Source organism: Canis lupus, chromosome 23 (genome assembly GCF_003254725.2).
Source record: "Canis lupus dingo isolate Sandy chromosome 23, ASM325472v2, whole genome shotgun sequence".
NCBI lineage: Eukaryota > Metazoa > Chordata > Mammalia > Carnivora > Canidae > Canis > Canis lupus.
In genome coordinates, this window is record NC_064265.1 from 10,012,906 (window position 1) to 10,030,363 (window position 17,458).

Below are 17,458 nucleotides of genomic sequence, written 5' to 3' on the forward strand. Positions count from 1 at the left end.
CTGCCTTCAGCTCACATCATAATCCTGGGGGTCCTGGCTGGAGCTTGGTGTCTGGCTCCCTTTCCCTCTGCCTGCTGTTCCCCCTACTTCTGCTCTCTTTCAATTAAATAAGTAAAGCCTTAAAATAAAAAAAGCAGCCTTGATGCAGCCTGGCTAGTTCCAAGGACCTAGAGGGGGTGCTACAGGCCCAGCCAAGAGTATTTGGCTTTGCACAGGATGTAAATCAAACCAAAGCTGAGAGATTAAGAGCAGAGTATAGATACAGTCAGAGCATCTGGGAGCCTTGGAAAGGAAAGGGAGGGAAAGTAAGTCTCATTTTTGCTTGGGACCTGGGGTTTTTATTGAGGACAGTCACTCACAGTGCACCACAGGTGCACTGGTCTTCTCAGTAATCCAGAAACAAAGATTTAGGTGTTCTCCATAAGTCACTATGCCCTGGAGGCAGGGGTCTTAAATAATTGATCTTGGAAAACTTTCATAAAGACCCCACTCAGTCCTTAGATACTATCTTCTGTGTTAGAAGACTCCAAAGAATCATTAAATCCTTGAGCTTTACAAGGACATATATCATCCATTCTATGACAGTTGTGTAGGTCCGAGTAAGAATAGAAGCAGGAAAAGGAGTCAGCAGTTTTTCCCTTTAGTTTCCCTGTCTCAGCCTGATCCCAAATCCTTTTCCTGATTCCATGTAGCCTAGAGACTCTCCTTCCCCTACCCAGACAGAAATCTTAAAGTAGGTTTTCTTGAACTGGTGAACCATAGATGTTTTTCAGGGACACCATGCAAAGTTGAGGGGCAGGAGTGAGCCATCCAGTTTTAGAAAACTGGGATTATCAGAGGATAATGCATGCAGTATGCATCTGACTCTCTAGGCTCCTCTCCCTGCTCAGCTTCTAGAATGCTCAAATCATTCTTCCTAGTCTTGGAGAAGAGGGAGTGTAGCTAGGGCTCAAGAGCCAAACAGGCTAGGTTCAGCCACTCCCCACTGACAAAATCCAAAGGCAGAGAAATGAGTGGTGGTGAAACAAGAAAGTTTATTTTAGTGAGCAGACTAATGTCTCAAAGACTGTCACCAAAATGCCAAAAATACTTCTAGGTTTATATAAGGAGAATGCGGGACAAAGTGGGTGTATATGTGCGGGTAGGCCAGTGAAGATTAAAAGGATCATTGACTTGGAATGAATCACCCATAGGGTCTTGCTGCCTCAGGGCAGTTCTTATTGCTTGAAGGGGTAGTTTTGGTTTCCATCAGGGCATACTTGGCTCTATGGGTCTTCTGGCTGAGCCAAGAGACAAGCTGGAAAGGAGACCCGACTAAAAAGTTTGAGGTCAGAATGGAGGCAGCCAAAGTCCTCCTTCAGGAGGACAATTCTTATGTGGCACAGTAGTGCTTGGCTAGTTAGAAGCCATGTCTCTGAAGCTATTCTCAGGAGTATTAGAGCCCTTGGGGGTAAAACAAAGCCTTCCCACATTGACAACTTCCAAGAAGAGCTTTATGGGATTAGGATGGAGACATTTGCTTGGATTGCAAATATGTAATAAAGGTGAATCATGGTGACTTATCCCATTGGCATGTCTAGCTGTGTAGTGGGGTGCCCTGGCAAGTCTTTGAGGATGAAATGGTTCTGAAGACTGGCAGAGGAGGGGCTATATGAAACATTTAACTTAATACGAAGGAACCAGTATTCCCAGGAAAGGCTGGTGGGCCATTAGCTGAAATCTGTTTCCAGGCTGGGCGTGGAACACATATCCAGGTATAGGGTGGGAAGAGGGTCTAAGGCTAAATTTAATAGCTCTTTCCCTAAACTGTGCCATATCTTGAAAGTCCCAGCAGCACTCGTATCTTCGAAAGATAGATTAGAAAAAAACACAATTAGAAAACAACTCACAAGCGCTAATCTTGTGCCAGGCGTTGCTGTAAATGTTTAGCTCATCCACCAACTCATTTAATTATTAAACCTTGACAGCCCTTTGACGTTGGTATCACTATTATACCCGTTTCACACATAAGGAAACAGGCAAAGACACTTGCTGCTGCTCACACAGCTAAGAAGTGGTACAGCCAGGTTTCTGGACCTCGGTAGTCCGCACTCTCCACCGATACACAGTGGAAGTGACGGGCCCCACTCCTCCCATTCCAACCCCCCCACTGCAGCACAGCCCCAGAACCTGGGCAGCAGGCACCTTCAGTCCCTGCAAGAGCGGCCCGGTGGGGCAAACGCCCGGGAACCCTAGAGGGATTCCCAGGATTGCAGCCGGCTCTAGAGCCTGAGCGGGCCCGGCGACCTCCCCCGGAGCAGCTGCCGAGAGGGGGCGCTGCAGGACCCGGGCCTGGAGCCGGCAACTCTGGCTCGCAGTCTCCGACAGTAGAGACCGGCAGGCGCGGTTGCCGCTGGGCTGGGGAACCACGGAGACGGGCCCGTTGACGGGTTCCTAGAGAGGAGGGGCAGCGGCCCTACGTGCTTCCGGCGGAGCGCGTCGCGGCCTTCCCGGGGTCGCGCCTGGCGGCTCTCCCGCGCTCCCTGGGCGTGGGGGCGCAGCCTTAGCGGTCCCCTGGGCTCCGGGCCGGCTAACGGGGTCGCATCCGCACGGCCTTCTCAGTACCCGGTTCCTCAATCCCTATGCCTCCGGGGTGACGGGGTCCCGGGACGGAGGGGGCATCTGTGGGGTCCCCGGCAGCAGCGGCGCTGCCCGTGCCTGTTGTCTCTTCGGCCTCACCTCGAACCCCGGGGGCGCTGTGTGGCGCGGGGGCCCCAGCCATGCTCCAGATCACGTGGCACCAGGTGAGCGAGCATCCTGTCTGCCTCTGTTGGCCTTACTGGCCCTCCCACCCTCTGGTGTCAAGAGGTAGCAGATGTCAGCCTGCATTCAGGTGTTATGGGACTCGGGTCCTTGGACTCTGCATTGCTAGAAACGAGGGGACCCAAAGCATAAAGTCGCAAAGGCTTTATTGAGGCTTACGCCCGAGTACAGGGGAGCAGCGCCAAGGAAAGGATCCTCAGGCTGGCTTTCCACGGAGACGTCAAAGAGAGGTTTCGTTTTGTTCTTAGATTTTTATTTATTTATTCATGAGAGTCAAGAGAGGCAGAGACACAGGCAGAGGGAGAAGGAGGCGCCTCGTGGGGAACCTGATGCGGGACTCGATCCCAGGACCCCGGGATCATGACCTGAGCACGAAGGCAGATGCTCAACCGCTGAGGTGCTCCCAAGGAGAGTTCTTAAAAGTTCCTTAGGTGGGTAGAGGCGGGGGTTTATTAGCACCTACACAGTTAAAGGTCCTGTTTCTTCACGTATCACTTGCATAATGAACTTGCTACATCCCCACCGCTAGGCATGATTTTTAGTATTATAATGGGGCGGGGGGGAGTCGTGAAAGTACCGCGCTGCGGTTGATCTTGGAGGAGACTGGTTTGGACAGGTCGGAGCTTGCTCCTCAGGTGGTGCTTTGCTCTGCAAGCAAAGTGGTAACAGCCATTGGGGAGTTGTGCAAGAAAAGAGTTAAGGGGCAGCAGGCAGCGGGGAGTTTCACAGGTTTACATGGGGCTTGTTACCAAGGCTCCTGTTTCACAGGTTTGTGGCTTTCCTTGTGCGTCTGTTGCTATCAGGTGTGTTTGCGCAGGGGAGGAGGAGTTGAGAAGGGTGGAGAGTTGAGAATGCCCAAACTAAGACATAATCAGAATGGAAATACAGTAGTGGGGGATTGATTGGGATAGGTTTGCAGTTGAAGCTGAAAAGTAGAAATCTGAATCATTGCATACAGTGAAGATGCTTTTCACCTTTGTCTGCAAGATTGGAGAATTCTTTCCTTGGATAAAGTAATTCTAGGGTTTTGTTTTGTTTTTGTAGATGCCATTGGATTTGTTACATCGACATGCCACCTACAAATAAAAAGTTTTACTTCTTTCCTGTTTGGATATACCTTTTATTTATTTTTCTTGCCTAACTGCACTGGCTAAAACTTCCATTTCAATGCTGAGTAGAGGCGATGAGGGCAGATAACCTTGTCTTATTTGTGATCTTAAGGTGAAACATGCAGTATTTCCCTATGAAGTATGACCTCCATCAGGTTTTGTTTTGTAAATGCTGCGCATATCAGATTGAGGATGTTCTATGTCTATAGCTTGCTGAGAATTTTTATCAAGAATGGATGTTGGATTTTGACAAATGCTTTTTCTGTGTTGGTTTATTTATTTTTTTTAAAGATTTTATTTATTTATTCATGAGAGAGAGAGGCAGAGACACAGGCAGAGGGAGAAGCCGGCTCCCTGCAGGAGCCGGATGCAGGACTGGATCCCGGGACTCCAGGATCATGACCTAATCCAAAGGCAGACGCTCAGCCACTTGAGCCACCCAGGTGTCCCTTCTGTGTTGGTTTAGAGGATTATATGATTTTTCTATTTTAGTTTCTTAATGTAGTAAATTGCATCGATTTTTCAAGTGTTCAACCAACCTTGTACTCCTTGAATAAAAAATACTTAGTCATGATGTATCATATTTATTCTTTTACTATATTTTGGGTTTTCTTGTTAAAAGTTTGATTACAATTTTTGCTTCTATATTTGTAAGAGGTGTCTATGTGCAGTTTTCATTTCTTGTAATGTCTTTGTCCTATTGAATGAGTTGGGAAGTATTCTGTCCTCTTCAATATTTTGGAAGACTTTGTATAGAACTGATTACGTTTCTTCCTTAAATGTTTGGTAGAATTAGCCAGGAAAACCATTTAGGTGTGGAGTTTTCTTTCTGATGAGTTTTAAGATACAGTTTCAGTTCCTTTGGTAGGTCTATATAGGGCTATTCTGTTTCTCCTTGAATGAGTGTTGGTAATCTGTCTCTTTCAAGAAATGTCTAATTTGTCTCAGTTGTAGACATTAATGGCATAAAGTTGTTCATAATATATCTTCATTATCCTTTTGTTATCTGCAGTGATGTCACCTTTTTTAGAACTAGTGTTGCTAATTCTTTTTTTTCTGATTAATCTGACTAGAGATTTATAAGTTGCATTGATCTTCACAGAGAGCCAGTTTTTTGTTTTGCTGATTTTCTCTATTTTTGTGTGTGTGTTTTATGCCACTGATTTCCACTTGGATCTTTTTAAAATTCAATTTGCCAGCATGAAGTATAACACCCAGTGCTCATCCTCTCAAGTGTTTTCCTTAGTGCCGGTGACCCAGGCACCCCATCCCCGCAACCACCTCCCCTTCCACAACCCTTTGTTTCCCAGAGTTAGGAGTCTTACATGATTTGTCTTCCCTCCTAATTTTTCCCTACTCAGTTTCCCGCCCTTCCCTTATGGTCCCTTTCACTGTTTGTTATATTCCACATATGAATGAAACCACATGATGATTTGTCTTTCGCTGATTGACTTATTTCGCTCAGCATAATGCCCTCCAGTTCCATCCACATCAATGTAAACGGTAGGTATTCTTCCTTTCTAATGGCTAAGTAATATTCCATTGTATATATAGACCACATCTTTATCCAGTCATCTGTCGATGGACACCGAAGCTCCTTCCACAGTTTGGCTACTGTGGACATTGCTGCTATGAACTTTGGAGTGCAGGTGTCCTGTCCTTACACTACATCTGTATCTTTGGGGTAAATCCCCAGCAGTGCAATTGCTGGGTCGTAGGGCAGGTCTATTTTTAACTCTTTGAGGAACCTCCACACAGTTTTCCAGAGTGGCTGTACCAGTTCACATTCCCGCCAACAGTACAAGAGGTTTCCCCTTTCTCCCCATCCTCTCCAACATTTGTTGTTTCCTGTCTTGTTAATTTTCCCCATTCTCACTGGTGTGAGGTGGTATCTCATTGTGGTTTTGGTTTGTATTTCCCTGATGACAACCAGGGTGATGGTTGTCACCATCTTTATTTTATTTCTTTGTTTATTGGATCTTTATTTTGTTTCTTCTGCTTAGTTTGTGTTAAGTTTGCAGTGCTTTTTCTAGATTTTAAAGGTGAATCTGAGGTCACTGATTCAAGACCCTTTTTCCTTTTGAAATTTTGTAATACAGGCATTTAATACACTAAATATCTTCCTAAGTACTGCCTTAGCAGCATCTCTCATTTTGGTACATTGTGTTTTCATTTTCCTTCAGTTCAAAAAAAAACTTTCTGCATTCTTTTCTGTTTTATTCTTTGATCTTTATTTAGAAATGTGTTATTTACTTTATAAATACTTGGGAATTTTCCATGTGTCTCTGTGTTAATTCTAATTTAATTCTGTTATGATTAGTGAGCATTCTTTGTATGACTTGATTTTTCTTTTATGGTCCAGAATTTGGTCTACTTTACAAAATATTCTTGGTCACCTGGGAAGAATGTGTATTCTGCTCTTGTTGGGTGGAGTGTTCTGTAAATGTCCATTAAGTCAAGTTGGGTAATAGTATTGTTCGTGTTTGCTGTATCCTTGTTGAGAGGGGTTATTGAAATTTCCAGCTCTAATTATGAATTTGCCTATCTCTCTTGCAGTATTATCAGTTTTTGCTTCATGTATTTTGAAGATCTGTTACTAACTGCATAAATATGTAGAATTGTTATGTCTTCATGATGACATAATCCCTTTATTTTTATGAATGACTTTCTTTATCTCTTAATATTCTTTGCTCTGGGGGTGCCTGAGTGGCTTAGTGAGTTAAGTAAGCCTCTGACTTCGGCTCAGGTCATGATCTCTGGTTCGGGATCAAACCCATCTGTTGGGCTCTGCACTTACCAGGTAGTCGGCTTGAGGATTCTCTCTCTTGCTCTGTGCATCCCCTGCCCCGAAACAAATAAATCTTTAAAAATATATTCTTTGGGGTGCCTGGGTGGCTCATTCAGTTAAGTGTCTGGCTTCAGCTCAGGTCATGATCTCAGGGTCCTGAGATTGAGCCCCGCATCAGGCTCCCAGCTCACTGGGGAGTCTGCTGCTGCTTCTCCCTTGCTTGTGCTCTCTCTGGTTCTCAAATAAATAAATAAATAAATAAATAAATAAATAAATAAATAAAATATTAAAAAAATAGTCTCTGCTCTGAAATCAACATTGCCTTAAATTAATATAGCTGCTCCATCTTTTTTTGACTAGCATATTTTTTCCATGTCTTTTGCTTTTAACTTACTCTTTTTTTTTTTTTTTAAGAATTTATTTATTTATTCATGAGAGACATAGAAAGAGAGACAGAGACACAGGCAGAGGGAGAAGCAGGCTCCATGCAGGGAGCCCAACTTGGGACTCGATCAGGCCCTGGGCTAAAGGCGGTGCTAAATGGCTGAGCCACCCGGACTGCCCTTATTCTTGTCTTTATGTGTAATATGTGTTTTTTGAAGGCAGCATATAGAAGTCCTTTGCTTTTTAGAAAATCTGATAATGTTTACCTGTTGGGATGTTTAGATTATGTGCATTGGTATAACTTTTTTTTTTTTTTTGCATTGGTATAACTATTGATATGGTTAGATTTGAGTCTGTCATCTTCCTAATTGTTTTCTAATTATCCTATCTGTTCTTTGTTCCCTTTTCTCCTGACTTTCCATCTTTTTTTAGAACTAATGGTGTATTTTACTTCATGTTTCCCTCTCTGCTGGCTATATATAAACTATAACTCTTTGTGTTACTATTTCAGAGATTGCTCTGGGGTTTGTAGTATGCATCTTTAGTTTATCACAGTCTTCTTTCAATTACTTGTCCATTAAGCTTTTTGAGGTTCTCTCACAGCTACCTGATGGCTCTGCTTTTTTTGCCTTCAATCTTTTTCTGTTTCCTTTTGGTTTTAATTGCTCTGCCTTCAAATTCACAAGTTGTGTGTGTTTCCTGCAGTGTCTGATTTGCTTTTAATCCCATGAATTTTTCATCTCAGATACTGTCGTTTTCATATCTAGAAGTTTGATTTGGGCCTTCTTTTCTTAAATTTTTAAAAAGATTTTATTTATTTATTTTTTGACAGAGCAAGAGAGAGAGAGCACATAAGTAGGGGGAGTAGCAGGTAGAGGAAGAAGCAGGCTTCCTGCTGAGCAGGACCTTGACATGGGACTCAATTCCAGGACCCTGGCATCATGACCTGAGCCAAAGGCAGACACTTAACCGACTGAGCTTCCCAGGCATCCTGATTTGGACCTTTAAAAAATATTTTTGGGATGCTGGGTGGCTCAGGTCGTTAAGCATCAGACTCAATTTCTGCTCACATTGTGATCTCAGGGTAGTGAGATCCAGACACGTAAAGATTGAGTGAAGTGTAGGGCTGTATGCTCAATGGGATATTGAGTATGCTTGAGATTCTGTCCCCCCCCCCGCCCCTGCTCCCCAGCTCAGCTCGCTCTCTCTCAAATAAATAAATCTTTTCTTTTTTTAAAGATTTTATTTATTTATTTATTCGAGAGAGAGAGAGAGAGAGAGAGAGGCAGAGACATAGGCAGAGAGAGAGAGAGAGGCAGAGACATAGGCAGAGAGAGAAGCAGGCTCCACGCAGGAAGGAAGCCTGTTGCGGGACTCAATCCCGGGACTTGAGGATCACACCCTGAGCCAAAAGCAGATGTTCAACCACTGAGCCACCTGGGCGTCCCTCAAATAAGTAAATCTTTTTTTTTTTTTTTTTCAAATAAGTAAATCTTTAAAAAATAAATGTCTCTCTATATTATCTTCCTTGTCTCTATTTAACTTTTTTTTTTTTTTTTTTAAGATTTTTATTTGAGAGATGGGGGTAAAGGGAGAGCACAGAGGGAGCGAGAGAGGGAGAAGCAGGAGCCTAACACTGGGCTCTATCCCAGCATCCCAGGATCATGACCTGAGCTCAACTAACTGAGCAACTCAGGCACCCCCCTATTTAACTTTTGAACATTTGGAATACATTTATAATAACTGCTTTAATGTCCATCTTTGCTAATGCTGTCAGTTCTGGGTTGGTTTTGATTGACTGATTGGTCTCATTATGGGTCATGTATTCCTGCCTCTTTGAATGCCTAGTAATCTATGATTGAATGCCAGATATTGTAAATTTTATCTTGCCCAATTCTAGATGTTTTTATGGTCCCCCAAATCTTCTTTTTAATATTTTTTCTTTAGGATTTTATTTTTAAGTAACTTCTACACCTAGTGTGGGGCTTGAACTTAAAACCTTAAGATCAAGAGTTGCACGCTCTACTGACTGAGCCAGACAGGCACCGTTCCCCAAAATATTCTTATTTTCTGGAGTAAGGTTGTGATTTGGAAACAATTTGGTTCTTTCTGCTCTTAATATTTATGATTTGCTAGTAGAATCTGGAGTGGTGCTCAGCCTAAGAATAGTTATTCTCCACTACTGAGGCAAAGTTTCCTGAGAGCTCTAGCCAATGGCCTATGAATTATGAAATTTTCCAGCGTGGCTAGTGGATTTAGGTACTGTTTCTGGCCCTGTGTGAATGCCAGGCATTGTGCCCTTCAGTCCTTTCAAATGATCCTTTCTGGCTTTGGGTAGTTTCCACACACCTATGCCCTGGTCATTCTTCTGTTGAATACTCTGGGGAACCCAGTGCAGATAATTGGTTTGTTTCTTGGTGCAGCTCTCTTCTCTATGCTATTCTGTCCTGTAAACTCTACTGTCTTGGTCTCCTCAGAACCCACCAGGGAATCTGCCAGGCTCCACCTCATTTCTCCCTCCCTGTGTTGCAACCTGGAAACTCTTTTAAGGTAGTAAGCTTGGTGAATCATAGGGCTCACCTCTTTATTTCCCATCTCTCGGGGTTTGTTGTCTTTCATTACCATCACCCAGTATCTGATAACTTGTTTTGTGTAATTTGTCTTGTTATGGTTCAGGCAGGATAAACCTGATCTCTTTGACTATCTGGAGAAGAAGCAGTTTTCACTCAGCATTTAAAAAATTTTTTAAATTATTTGAAGGGGGGGGGCGGTGGAGAAGGCTAGAAAGAATCCCAAGCTGACTCCGTGCTGAGCATAGAGCCTGACACAGGGCCCATCTCATGACCCTGAGATCATGATCTGAGCAGAAATCAAGAGTCAGAGGCTTAACTGACTGAGCCACCCAGGCGCCCCTTCACTCAGCATTTTTCAAAACATTTCTCCATTTACTTTCACCATGTAGTCTGTTGCTATCTTGATTCCCCAGGCTGTATGTGTGTTTTTCCTGCTCTGAAAGCCTTAAGGATTTTTTTTAAGAATTTTTTTTTTTATGTTCTCATTTTTCTGAGACTTCTAAGTGATGGGTCTTTGCATAGGTATTTTTCAGTTAGTGCCCTAAGTACTTTGTGGGTCCTCTCTCCTCTCTGGTACTTTTAAACAGATAGAATATTTTACCAAGTTTTAAAAGTGGAGCACACTTTAAAAAGTCCTGAGCTCATCCTTGGTTTTATGTGATGATCAGCCTCCTTTTTGTTTGCTTCCCCCTCTGCCAGCAGTTAAGATTCAGCTTTCTCTGCTCTTCTAATGTAGTTACCATTTATCCTTTTTATGCCTTCTAAAATTCTGTTAACACCTCTGCTCTGCTCTGACTCTCCTCTTGGGCCATTATGTTACTGTTACTTTAGTGGGATTAGGGAGAGAGTGGAGATGAGTACAGAAGTGCTATGGGCTGTGTTTATGCAGATGTCCCCTGTGCACATGCACACAAAACCGTGGAAAAGAACCTGAGGGACCAACAGGCACAGAGAGCAGGGCCCAGCAGAGTCAACACAGAGACCAGCAGGTGACAGAAGGGCTGTTTGTGGGGATGCTCACAAAGGGGTGCAGTGAGTCTTGGACCGTCCTGTTGAAGAGGGTGATGCTAGCTGAGGGCTGGCCCCTGAGGGGTGGGTAGGGGCCCTGGAGAGCTGTCTTTAGCAATCCCACCACACTCACTCTGCCCCAGTACTTAGGCTCCTCTGCCTTCACACTGGGCTTGAGCAGGAACCTGTTGTTTCAGGAGCCAGTGACCTTTGAGGATGTGGCCGTGTACTTCACTCAGAATGAATGGGTTATCCTGGACCCTTCACAGAGGGCCCTGTACCGGGAGGTGATGTTGGAGAATTATGCCAATGTGGCTTCTCTGGGTAAGACGTCTCTTCTCTTTGCTGTTGTCTGCCTCTGCCCTGTGTGCGTCCTGGCTTCTTTCTTCCTTAGACACTGTGGCCTCTCTGACAACCCTCATGGGCATTCGCTTCAAAGGCTGAGCTCCTCATAGGCTAGTGGGTGGGGAGAGTTTTGGTTCCCCAGGCTTTGAAATCCACTGTCCCTCTGGCCCTGGGAGGGACTCTGCCCCATACATAGAGGGAAAGCAAGAGCTCTTGGGAGCTCAGCAGAGCCCTTTTGCCTCTGTCTTCCATGTTCTCTGAACAAGATCTGGGACTCCCTCATGTAAGTGGGGTATATTCCAGGACTCTACCCCCATTTGTGGGGATTTTCTGTCCTCTGAAATAGCACAAGCTGACTTCTCTTCTTTCCCTCCTTTCTCAGTGAAGAAAGGTCAAGACAGCCATGAAGGGACCTTGCTTCCTGATTCACTTTACCTTTTTTGTTCCTCTTTCTCCTGGGCAGCTTTTCTATTCACCAGACCTGTTTTGGTCTCCCAGCTAGAGCGAGGGGAACTGCCGTGGGGCCTGGAACCCTGGGAACCCGTGGGCAGGGAAGCCCTTAGAGGCATCTGTCCAGGTGAGCATAAGAACCTATCAGGTTTTTTTTTTTTTTTTTTTTTGCTTAGCCTACTTTCCTGTTTTCACATTTCAGTGTGCGTGAAAAGTTTCTTCTCTTGTAAGGCTGTTTTCTTTCCTCTGGAATCATTACATGTGGTTCTTGTGTTGACAATGGTAGCCCCCCTCAAATGAAGAAGGGCCAATCTCTTCTGGACAGGGATGGCTCCAAGATTTCTCTGCATGTTCATCTTTGTCTCTTCACCTCACCTGCTAAGGGATACCATCTGACTGAGCAGCTCTTGAACCATGACAGCCCTTTGGAGCCCTGTGTTGTGGAAAGTTTACTTTTCTACCAGTTTGTTTTTGCTGAGATGAGGACATCAACCACCTTAGAAGGAAAATAGGCTCCTGGGGTCTATTTGGCCATCCACATATTCACAAGAGCATATTATTTCTAGGGAGGTTTTTTTTTTTTTTTTTTTTTTTTTTTTTTTTAAGTAAACTGTGCCCATTATGGGGCTTGGACTCACAATCCTGAGGTCAAGAGTTGCATGCTCTCCCAGCTGAGCCACCCAGCTATATGGGAAATTGAATTATTAGTTCCCAAACACTGACTTAAATAAAAATAAAAAATAAAATATAATTTAAAAAATTATTTAAAAAATAAAATCCATTTTTGTAATGGAAATTTTCACACATAGGCAGACACCAGCACAACACACCTCATGATTCCCTTGCCTCTATAGCCATCTGTCATCTTTTTCCTGCAGACACTTAAAAAAACTTGTATTTTAACAGCTGAACTTTTGAAACAAAACTTGTTATAAAAGAAAGGTGACTCACTTTCTCATTTTAAAAGGTATGGATAGGAGGTTTTTAAATAGCAACATAGTGTATTTTTTTGCCTTTTTTACTCTGTTTCACCTCTACTCTGCCTATCAAATTTCTTTTTGTTTTATGTTATTTTTTTAATTTATTATTTATGATAGACATAGAGAGAGAGAGGCAGAGACACAGGAGGAGGGAGAAGCAGGCTCCATGCCAGGAGCCCGACGTGGGACTTGATCCCGGGACTCCAGGATCGCACTCTGGGCCAAAGGCAGGCGCTAAACCACTGAGCCACCCAGGGATCCCCTGCCTATCAAATTTCATATGCTCTTCAGACTCTTCACAGAGAATGTCCATTAATAATGCACAACTCCCTCCCCCCCCCCCCCCCCCAGCCTTCTGTTAAAATTGTGCCTTTTTTTGGATATGATCCCAGGACTTCAGGTTGTCTGGGTAAAAAGTATTTAAACAGTGTTGCCCTGACCCAGTGCCGAGGATTGTATTAGCCTGCAAAAGACTTTATTTAACAGGAAAATAGTCTTTGGTTTTCTCTATTTCACATTCCTGCTGTCATATTAAACTGTATACACAGTCTGTACAGCATTTTAGGAAAAGCACAGGAAAAGTTGTTAATCAGGTCCGCTCTGAGGCTTATGTCCCTTCTTGGAAGGGTTCTTCACATGTGCAGTGAGTGCTCTTTTGTTTTAGAAGCAAGTCTCCATGTCTTCCCCCTTTCCTTCCATCTGCCATGGTGTTAGCCTGCCATAGTCCCCTTAACCACAGCAAAGGAGTCTGCTGCTTTACTAGAGCCAACTTGATGACAGAGATGATTTTTTTTTTTAAGATTTTATTTATTTATTCGAGAGAGAGACAGAAACATAGAAGGAGAAGCAGACTCCCTGCGAGGAACCCAATGTGGGATTTGATCCCTAAACCCCAGGATCATGACCTGAGCCAAAGGCACACACGCAACCACTGAGGTACCTGGGTGCCCCCATTCCTTTTTTTTTTTTTTTTTTTAATTTTATTTATTTGAGAGAGGGAGAGAGCATGAGTGGAAAGGAGGGGCAGAGGGAGAGGGAGAAGCAAGAGTCCCTGCTGAGCAGGCAGCCTGGCTTGGAGCTCAATCCCAGGACCCTGGGATCATGCTCTTGGCCAAAGGCAGATGCTTAATGACTGAACCACACATTGCCCCAACAGAGACCATTTTCTTTTCAAAGATTGACATGGATAATGTTGTAAAAAATAGGCAGCTCTTAGGAAATTTCAGCTGTGGGACCAAGTTTAGTTTGAGCTGTTTGACCTGCCCCTTCTTCAGTCTGGTGGATTTCCTCTAGGGGTCTCTATTCATCACTTTTCCATGCCTTCTTATCTCACCTGATTGCTTGGGAGAAAGCTGTTGGTCTTCCCATCCTAGTAGGTAGTAGGTGACCGTCTTTGCTGTTTTCCAGTCTTACACTCTTTCTGGGAATGCCTCTTGGCATTGCTTGCCTCCCACCCATAGAGTCTTCATTTAACTTGTGGGGCTGTGCTGTGTGGTTGTCTTTGGTAGCCATTTTGTGTGCGTATTGGAAAATAGCCACATAGGGCAGACTAGAACCATTTGATCCTGTTTCTTCTTCACAAGTATTTTCTTTTTGCACTATCAGAGGCTGACACTTGTGGTTTTTGTTTTGTTTTGTGATATCAGGGGGTGAGACCAGAGCTGAGAAGGAAGAATCAACTCCAAAGGGACACATTTCTAAAGAAACAGAGTCCCACAGACTGACATTAAGAGGGCTGCCAGGGAATGTTCCCCCGCACCTGGACTTTGGGAGCAGCCTACAGCAGCAGCATGGTCACTGGATAGCTAAGAAGACCAAGTCAAAGAGGAGAGATTTCACAGATGAGCCAACCAGCCATCGTGAGGCCTGCACTGTTGAGACTGAGGAGCAGTGTGAGAAATCTGGGGAAAATGTTAGTGTCAGCACACAACTCAGTACAAATCAGCCAGCTCTTAGTGGTCAGATATCATATGAATGTAGAAAATGTGGCAGATATTTTAGTCGAATGGCAGATTTTCAGGGCTGTCACACTGGTGAAAGGTCTTTCAAATGCAAAGAATGTGGAAAAGCCTTCAGATACAACTCATTGCTTATTCGGCATCAGGTAATTCATACTGGAAAGAAACCATTTAAATGTAAAGAATGTGGGAAAGGTTTAAGTTCAGACACGGCCTTGATTCAGCACCAGAGAATCCACACTGGAGAGAAGCCCTATGAATGTAAGGAGTGCGGCAAGGCCTTCATTAGCAGTTCTGTCTTCCTCCAGCACCAGAGGTTCCACACTGGGGAGAAACTCTATGAATGTAACGAATGTTGGAAAACTTTCAGTTGTAGCTCAAGCTTTATTGTTCATCAGCGAGTGCACACTGGGGAGAAACACTATGAATGTAAAGAGTGCGGAAAACGATTAAGCTCCCCCACGGCCTTGACTCAGCATCAGCGCATTCACACCGGGGAAAAACCTTTTGAATGTAAGGAGTGTGGGAAGGCCTTCAGTCAGAAAATCACCCTGGTCCAGCATGAACGAGTTCACACTGGTGAGAAGCCGTATGAGTGTGAGGTGTGTGGGAAAACCTTCAGCTGGTGTGGGCGATTCACTCTGCATCGGAAACTACACACACAGAAGATACCTGTGCAAGAGTAAGGTTGTCTGCGGCTGGGGGTGCTGTTCCTCCTTGTTTCTCCCCACTCGTGTTCTTCACCAGTGCACTCTTCATAGTTAGACAAGAAGAAACAAACCTCCAGACTCACAAGTGTATGAAGAAATGTAACTGGCTGATCCTCTGGAATCTGTGGTGTCCCTGAGTGCCCTGCAGAATGGATGAGGAATGTGTCAGAGGACCTATGTGAGAGAACACCGCTGTGAATTATCAAATAATTCCAGGCTTAAAGAGGAGATCTTTAAAAGGTTCAAGAGAAAACAAAAGATCGGGAATAAAATTGCACTGGATTTCATAACAGCAGTTTTGAAGGTAAAAAGGACAATGGTGTGTTCCTTCAAAATTCGAAGGGAAAATAATTCCTACTCAGAATTCAGTACCCTCAAGTGTGAGTTTAGTATAAACCCTTAGATTTTGAACCTTTATTTCCCATGTATCCTTTCTCAGGTGTGCAACACTAAAGAGGGGGTCAACCAGAAAAGAAAAAGATACATGGACATCCTATCACAATTAATATATTAGGAGTCTCCTAAACTCAGAAACAGAAGGCCCTTGTCCATATAAAGCCATCTGTATTTTGGAGGACATTCCTAGTAGGCTGCAAATTTTCAGAGACCTACCTCAGTGCAGTGCCCACACACACTACTTTGTAGTTACTTGTCACTGCTCAGTTGTAGGCTGTGCCTTTGCAAAAGTTGCGGTGTATGCACCCTTTGAGTCAAATGCAAGGCCACTTATCAGTTCATCCATCTCATTTCTGTTCCATGTGACCTCACAGCAGGAAGAATTTCCTTGCAACTTCATCTACTTCTTTCTCATCATGGAAGAAGTGTCCATTATTTTCTGTTACCAGTGGAAATGAAGGGAGATGTAAATGTGCTCTGTTTTAGCATCCCTCTTCTGCAAGCTGCTTGACTTTGCCCATTGCAGGAAGCAGAGCCAGGCAGACTTTGGTATGAGCCCAGGCATGTTACCTTGGTTAAGTTACAGATACTACTCATTTCCTTGTTTGTAAAATCTGGATGACAGTCTACCTCATAGGTTTGTGTTGAGTATTAACTGCATTAATACATGTAAGAATGCTTGGAACAATGACTAGACCCTAATAAAAGTGTTATTTATTATTAATAACACCATTGCTAAGTTTTGACTTATGTATACACCAGTGAAACCAGTCAAGGTAATAAACAGAGCCATAACCTCCCACATATCCCTTATGCCCCTTGGCAATCCCTCTCAAGCTTTCCACAGCAACTGCTGATCTGTTGTCACTTCGAATGAGTAGTGCTTTTCTAGGATTTTATAGAAATATTCCATTGTATGTACTCTTCTTTTTGGTGTCTTTCACCCTCCATAAATTATTTTGAGGTTCACCTATGTTGCATATTCATTGTATCATTGGTTCCTCTTCTTCTTCTTCTTCTTTTTTTTTTTTTTTTTGCCAAGCAGTATTCCACTATGGAAATAACCAGAATATGTTTTATTCATCTCTTGATGGCCATTTGAATTGTTTCCAGTTTTTGGTTATTACAAATAAAGCTGCTATGAACATTTGTGTTTAAGTCTTTGTAATGACGTATGCTTTTCTTTCTCTTGGGTAAATAAGAGGAGTGGAATGCCTGGGTTATAAGGTAGGTATGTATTTACTTTTTAAAAAAAGATTTATTTATGTAAAGGAGAGGGACTCCTGCGTGGCTCAGTGGTTGGGCGTCTGCCTTTGCTCAGGGCGTGATCCTGGGATCCAGGATCGAGTCCCACATTGGGCTCCCTGCATGGAGCCTGCTTCTCCCTCTGCCTGTGTCTCTGCCTCTCTCTGTGTGTGTCTCTCGTGAATAAAGAAATAAAATCTTTAAAAAAAATAAAAGGGAGAGAGGGACGCCTGGGTGGCTCAGCAGTTGAACGTCTGCCTTTGGCCCAACGCACAATCCTGGAGTCCCGGGATCGAGTCCCATATCAGGCTCCCTGGATGGAGCCTGCTTCTCTCTCTGCCTGTGCCTCTGCCTCTCTCTCTGTGTCTCTCATGAATAAAGAAATAAAATCTTTAAAAAGAGAGGGAGAGAGAGTGTGTGCCCACACAGGAGCGAGGCAGGGGGCGAGTGGGGCAGAGGGAGAAGCAGAGCATGGAGCCCCATGCCCAGACAGCTGGGGCTCTATCCCAGGAAGCTCTATCCCTGTGATCATGACCTGAGCCAGACACTTAACCCAACTGAGCTACACAGTTGATATATTTATGTTTTTAAGAATCTTCAAAATGGTTCTACAAAGAAGTTGGACCATTTTATATCCCCACTAGCATTGTATGAGAGTTAGACTTCCAAGACATTTTTGGCTATGCTCAGTAGTGCCAATCCTTTAAATT

General features: G+C 43.8%; 1 protein-coding gene across 3 annotated transcripts; it reads left to right on the top strand.

Moving 5' to 3' along the window:
* Positions 1-2,459: 2,459 nt before the first annotated feature.
* ZNF620 (zinc finger protein 620) lies at positions 2,460-16,661 on the top strand. 3 transcript variants are annotated; one of them, XM_035704883.2, is made up of 4 exons: positions 2,462-2,783; positions 10,862-10,988; positions 11,473-11,586; positions 14,086-16,661. In XM_035704883.2, the coding sequence occupies exons 1-4, from the start codon at positions 2,760-2,762 to the stop codon at positions 15,081-15,083; spliced, it is 1,263 nt and encodes a 420-aa protein (XP_035560776.1). In that variant the 5' UTR covers positions 2,462-2,759; the 3' UTR covers positions 15,084-16,661. The 3 variants fall into 3 exon arrangements, with proteins under 3 accessions (XP_035560777.1, XP_035560776.1, XP_035560778.1); XM_035704885.2 differs by lacking the exon at positions 2,462-2,783 and adding an exon at positions 2,810-3,233; XM_035704884.2 differs by lacking the exon at positions 11,473-11,586 and having other exon boundaries at positions 2,460-2,783.
* Positions 16,662-17,458: the final 797 nt, after the last annotated feature.

What these genes read in the sequence shown, in the direction of transcription:
- ZNF620 (XM_035704883.2), top strand. Translation starts at nt 2,760, where the DNA reads ATGCTCCAGATCACGTGGCACCAG. An exon ending in TGCCAATGTGGCTTCTCTGG is followed by an intron (nt 10,989 to 11,472) that starts GTAAGACGTCTC and finishes TCTCCTGGGCAG; the next exon opens with CTTTTCTATTCACCAGACCT. An exon ending in CCTTAGAGGCATCTGTCCAG is followed by an intron (nt 11,587 to 14,085) that starts GTGAGCATAAGA and finishes TTGTGATATCAG; the next exon opens with GGGGTGAGACCAGAGCTGAG.